The sequence below is a fragment of the Nestor notabilis genome, unplaced genomic scaffold (assembly GCF_000696875.1).
Source record: "Nestor notabilis isolate BGI_N333 unplaced genomic scaffold, ASM69687v1 scaffold20628, whole genome shotgun sequence".
Taxonomy (NCBI): domain Eukaryota; kingdom Metazoa; phylum Chordata; class Aves; order Psittaciformes; family Psittacidae; genus Nestor; species Nestor notabilis.
Window position 1 is genome coordinate 5,658 of NW_009941802.1, and position 6,115 is coordinate 11,772.

The 6,115-nt window shown below is 49.6% G+C and overlaps 1 protein-coding gene across 1 annotated transcript; it reads right to left on the reverse strand.

Moving 5' to 3' along the window:
• Positions 1-1,515: 1,515 nt before the first annotated feature.
• LOC104410812 (tyrosine-protein kinase SgK223-like) lies at positions 1,516-5,458 on the reverse strand (the record flags this gene model as incomplete). The annotated part of the gene is given in 2 exon segments (XM_010021075.1): positions 1,516-3,366; positions 5,102-5,458. Coding segments are annotated over 2 exon segments (2,208 nt in total), but the record flags the coding sequence as incomplete, so codon positions are not given.
• Between the last annotated feature and the right edge of the window lie 657 nt (positions 5,459-6,115).

Consider the following 6,115-nt stretch of genomic DNA (forward strand, 5'->3'; position numbering starts at 1 on the left):
TCACCAGGCAGCTAGGCATTTCCTAAATGATAAGTGCTCGATAGCATCATATGATCTCTGCTAGGTCTCTGCAACACCTGATGTGGCAAATACAACCCCAGGCTACGGGCTGATAGGAGACACCAAGTGGCAGCTGCCATGGAAGAAAATTCACAGGGTCAAAGCTAAGCACATCTTACTGTTCTCTTTGCTATTAAAGGTAATATAGCTCATCTGTGTGCTCACTTGCTTGTGGATGTTTTCTTTCCTCTGACTCCAGCAGGCATGTAGCAACACAGCAGGAAGCCCAGCATTAAGGAGAACTAAAGCCTCTCATTCATCTTTTCAGTTTCCTTGAGAAACCTAAGTTGTTCACCACTTTGTCAATTGAAAACACTAGTTCTCTGGGCTAGCCAACCCTAAAAACACTGACAATTCAGTATGAGAACAAACATAGGATGGGCCAACTCAACCACAGTCTCAAGCTGGAGGTCACTGGGACCTCCATAAGCTTGACCATGAACTCCAAGAGCAAGCGTTGGGTGCACTCATGACTCATTGACGTGTTGTCCTCATTCAGAGGAGAACACCCATCCCTTCTTCTCTAAACTTTTACATCAAGGAGCTGGAGTCAAATCTGTTGTGCAATGCAGTGTCAGGTAATGAAACTGAAAAACACAATAAAGCAAATACAGGACACCACAAAATGTGAGGCGTACCCCTCCCCTGTATGCACAGACAATCTAATCCATTAGTTGCATGGAAAGGAAATAAATTTTTCTTCCCCGATTTTCTTTTCTTCCCCCCGCCCCCTTTTTTTTCGGTGCAACACAGCTGCAGGCACTGAATGCACACAAAGTATCGGAAGCCTGGTTTTTCAGTTGCTTCGCAGAGCTACTTCCTTCCCAGATGGACAGCTCTCCCTCATTCATGTTTGTTTCTGCTGAAGCCAGGCAGCTCCCGCACACTGTGAGCGCATGTCGGGCAAGCTCCAATTACCTGCTTGCAGGCAAGGAGTCCTCCCTGGGAAACTGCAGCTTCAAGAGTTAACCTTGAAAGCCAAAAGACATTAGAGCCAAACTGAAAATGAGGATTTCAGAGGCCCTTGCTATTAGCACCAAGAGAAGTTGCCCATTTTCACCTATAAGAGATGCTCACAACCCCAGATTTTCTATCCTATTCCACGTGAAGGAATCGTGCTGAGACAGAATGAAGCTGGCCTGTGAAACAACAGCCATCCTGAGTGTGGACCTTGTTCTCATTTGAATACTGGGACCCAAGGCCACACCTTGCAGCCCTGAAGGGCTTTGCAAGTACGTACGACATTCAAACCAGGACTTGCAAAGATCTGACAGCTTTTTGGAGTAAAAAGGTAAATAGTTTTTCAGCCGTGCAGTCACCTCCCACCCTCCTGAAAGCCCATCTCTGAACAGAAGTGGAAAACAAAAGAGAATGGGAAGCATCTCCTAGAAAATGAATCCATGCAGCAAACACCCTGTTTGTAAGTGGTTAACAGACCACCACACACACACTCACAGGGCTGTACCTGGACTGCTTTTTTGGCGGTGGCGGTGGTGGTGGTGCAAACTCCACTCCATTATTTTTGTCTTTAGGGAAATCAAAGGAGAAAGACGATGATTTGCTGATCCCAGCCTGTCTCTCCAGCATTGGGCCATCACCCACAAGGTCAGCCCCAGCTCTTCCATTCTCAGCTCCCACTGCCCATGGGTGGGTTAGGAGCTCCTGCTCCTCCTCCTCCTGCTCTTCCTCTTCCTCTATCCGGCACTGCTTGGTCCACGTTGGGGTGTAGTATTTCTGCCTCCTGTCATAGGATGAGCCTGTCAGGCCTCTGCTGGACTCCTCCACGGAGACCCCATTGACATGAGTGCACAGAGAAGGAGACGCCCCAAAGGCGCCCGTATCAGTATAGCTCCTCGGCAGCAACTGAACACCAGCTCCATCATGGCTGTTGTCATCACCAAGCCTTGCCACATGGGAGCTTATTGGGGACACACGGTTCCCCTCACTGCCTGGCTGGCCGTTTCGGGACATCTTTGGGGGAATGGCTGGACTCTCAGTAACTGAGGTCTTGGCAGGAGCTGCCAGATGAAATCTTGAGCTGTTTTCACTTCCCGACGCTTGAAAAATCTCCCCGTGCTCAATGGCAGGTGATGAACTCCCAAAATCGGGGTGGGAAGTGGGGCTGATACATGGCCACTGAACTCCCACTGCCGAGTCAGGGCTGCTGAGGAATATTGTCTTGTGATCATCCTCAGTGTGTGCTGTCATTATAGTTATCTTGGCTGCCACCTGGCCAGTGGAGTCCTGGTACTCCTTCTCACCACCTAAAGCCCAGCTGCCATCCCTCCAAGTCCCATCAGCTTGCTCCTTGCCAGTGTTGTGGGCCAGCTTCTCTACTTTTGCGTGTCCTCCAATAGCCTTCAGCTGCACCTTCTTCCTCTTGGTGCTCTCAGCGTATATGGGATCACTGCGGGCTGGCTCAGCAAGGCAAGGATGCTGTGGCTCCACCAGAGCCTGCTGAGGGGTGCTCGAACCCTCAGGCTGGGGGCCTTCAGTGCCAGAGGTCTCTCCTGGTAGAGGCAAGTCCTTGTCCTCTGGGGACAAAGCGAAGGCAGCTGCCTTGCTGCTCCCTATGCTCTCAGGGAGGGCAGCAGGCTCAGGGTGGAAAGACGGCTTTTTCCTCTCTGAACACAGGGCGTAGGGGAGAGGATCACCCTGGTTTTTTGTGATGCAGAAGGCCACATTCACACCTCTGCGCTCCTCTTCACTGAACTTGACCGCCCTGCCACTTGGCCTGGGAATCTCGGGAGCATCCCGCTGCCTCCATCTGCATGGAGCAGAACTCTCCTTCTCACTCCAAGCGCCCTTCCCCTCCACGCAACACGGCTCCCACGAGACAGCGCGCTCTCCGTGGCAGTCTGTGATTGAGCAGTACTCACCCCCTTCGCTTTCAAAGCTGGAGGAGAGGTGACCACAGTTGCCCTCCAAGGGGAGTGCTGCTCCTTCTCTGGCTTGGGAAGAAGGGTTTCTGCTGGGGTTTGTGGTGTTTCTGTCCCTCAAGGCAGACAGATTAGGGCAGGGGGCACGATGTGGCAGGGCAAACTTGTCTTTGGCTCTATCCTCCTGCTTGCCCACCTCACCCACAAGCACCAGGCTGTGGATGGAGACATTTCTCTCCACATGACTTTCCAAGCTGCGCAGGCCCACCATGGAGTAGCTAGGAGGACAGCAAGACAAGCAGTCACTGGGCAGGTTGTGAAGGAAGGGCTTTCTCACACCTCCACTGCCAAAATTGTCAAGGCAGATCCTCTGTGCATCTCCTGATTTCAGAAGGAGTTGTTTGCCAGAAACCATGCCCCAGCTGACCTGCACGGGCCAAAGAGACAAGTGCACTGTCAGGATGTGCATATGCAAAATGGAAGAGAAATTAAATAATAATACTAATACCATTAATAATAAAAGCCCAGCTCTGCAGAAAAGTCCTCTGCCGTTCATCATCTGTTTTGCTCTGTGCTCACCAGTAACTACCGCCAACCTTTTCTGCTTAACCTACACTTGTCCTATTTCCTGGACCATTTGCAATCCCTGCATTACCATCAATGGCAATGCACTGAAATAAGGCATGCTCCTTTCTCTTTCTATGGGTTCGCTGCCAGAAACATGTCCAACCTGTCATCCTGTCTGTGAATCACCGTGCAATTAGGGAAAAACAGAGAGAAGGAATATTTGCACATCTCTCTGCTTATTTTCATTTCATTTCACACTGCTGCAGAACTCCAGAGCACAGACCCATACTACTACAGGATATGCTGGAATAGCAGCTTGGCTATGCTCAGCACCAAGGATTAGGAAGCAGGTGGGGAAATACATCCAAAATCTCTTCATTTCATAGAATCATAGAATAGTTTGGGTTGGAAGGGACCTTAAAGATCATCCAGTTCCAACCCCCTGCCATGGGCAGGGACACCTTCCACTAGACCAGGTTGCTCCAAGCCCCATCCAACCTGGCCTTGAACACTGCCAGGGACGGGGCAGCCACAGCTTCTCTGGGCAACCTGTGCCGGGGTCTCACCACCCTGATACTAAAGAATCTTCTTGGTATGTATAATCTAAATCTACCCTCTTTCAGCTTGAAGCCATTACCCCTTGGAACATTCCCTTGTACAAAGTCTCTCTCCAGACTTCTTGTAGCCGCCCCTTAAGGTATTGAAATTAATTATTATATGTATTAATTATTGAAATTAAGGCACTGAAAGGCCACCAAAAACAATTTAAGGGAGATCTATCCTGCTTGCAAAGGGAGGCGTTGGTAGAAGCGGAGTGCCTGATTTGTGCCTGTAAAACAATCCCCCCATACCAGGGTGGCAGAGCCCTCTCCCATAACACAACACTCAGCCTGGGGATATCTCTGCACACACAGACCAAACCCCACCAACGATGGCAGCCTGTGCTTGTGCGCCCTTTACCCCCAGAAGGACAGCAAGGGAGACCAGTGGGAGGCTAAAAAGAGAGCTGTGAGCTCTGACTCTCCTCTGGGGAAAGGGTATGAGACAGAGCACACCTACACCACGGGCAGGGTGATACAGACCATGCTTCACAGGCAGTGCTGATATCGACTGGCCACGGATATGAACCACCCATCTCGATTGCAACTCAAAGCACCGGGGCTGGCAGCAGTGCTACACCCAGAGGGCATTACTGCTCTGGCAGAGGTTGGGAGCCCAAGGAGCTGGGCTATGAAGGTAGGGCACTTCCTTCCTCACCCATGAGGACCATAGATCCAGTTAACACTGTCTGCAATCAGGCAGGGCTTCTTTCCAGTACATCTTCCCAGGAAAATAACTTTAACCCACATCCTCATTTAAAATACGGAAGTTCCTAAACAAACAACACATTTTTAAGCTCCTTTGCACATGCTTTGTGAGCAACAGCTCATTCAGCTTCAGCCAAAGGTACTTTGACAAGCCAATATATGTCTTAAAGACTTGAGTCAAGACCAGAATTAAAAACAAAGGGAAGGAAACGGTTTAAACAGATATTCCTAGCACTCCTGAGGGGAGGTAAGTAACGGGAAGTCATGTTTGACTGGATTAATCATTACCTGTGACAGATCTGCATTCATATTCACGTCCGCCCACGAGTCAGAAACATCCGAGTTTATCATAGTTGGCTTCACAGCAATTGTTGGCTTTGAGAAGGGAGAAGTATTTACACCTTCGTCTTCCAACACGGGGCTCTCAGGCTTGGTCCTAACTCCATTCGGGAGCACAGCACAAGCTCCCACGTCTGGGGGTGTTTGCAGCCGATGGGAACTCTTTGGGTTGAAGCAGTTTTTGCAGGAGCCGGGCTTCCAAACGTGTTCCACAAAGTCACTGCACGCAGACATCTTCAAATCCTCGTGGGTCAGACCGAGAGCCCTCTGCGTCTTCTACACTGTCCTCCACTGCTCATTTTGCATTTGCTCCCCAGAGCCGCTCTCAAGGATCACTTAGTTATCTGGAAAAGCACAACACTGTCCGATTAGTTTGGTTATGCCCTAAAATAGGAAGATTTTTAGTAAGACAGGTGATAATTACACTTACTCTGCCTTACACAAAAGCTTATTGTTTACAAGGCTTTTTTTTTTCGCAGCTTAGCTAAAGCCCACACAATCACTTAAAAAGCCTCAACTTCTAAGCACAGCTCTGTAATAGAGAAGACATCAAGCAAGCAGCATTCCTATGTGATTTAATTCCCTCTTTAATGAGCATGTATAACCAGCCTCGTGCAAGGTTTAGATCAAGGGTAAAGGAAAGAGGTCTTGGAAATAGCTGTTCACAGCCCCACAAAGCAGAGCCAGGCAGGAAGAATTCTTTTCTCCAAAGTGGCATCCTCCCTCTGGAAAATAAAAAGGCCTGGAGATACAAGGACCAGAATGAGCGACTGTGTAACCAAGGGGACCGGCAACAACCTTCCTTCACCCAGAAGCACCACTATGATTACTGCTGTGAGACACAAAGGCTTCTCTCCCACCCAGTGCAACGGAGAAAGGCAATCAGCAAGGCTGGGGCTGGCATTGATTTGAGCAAGTGCCTGGCAGAAAGCTCTTATCTGGTTTGCCAGGAGCCACAAATAA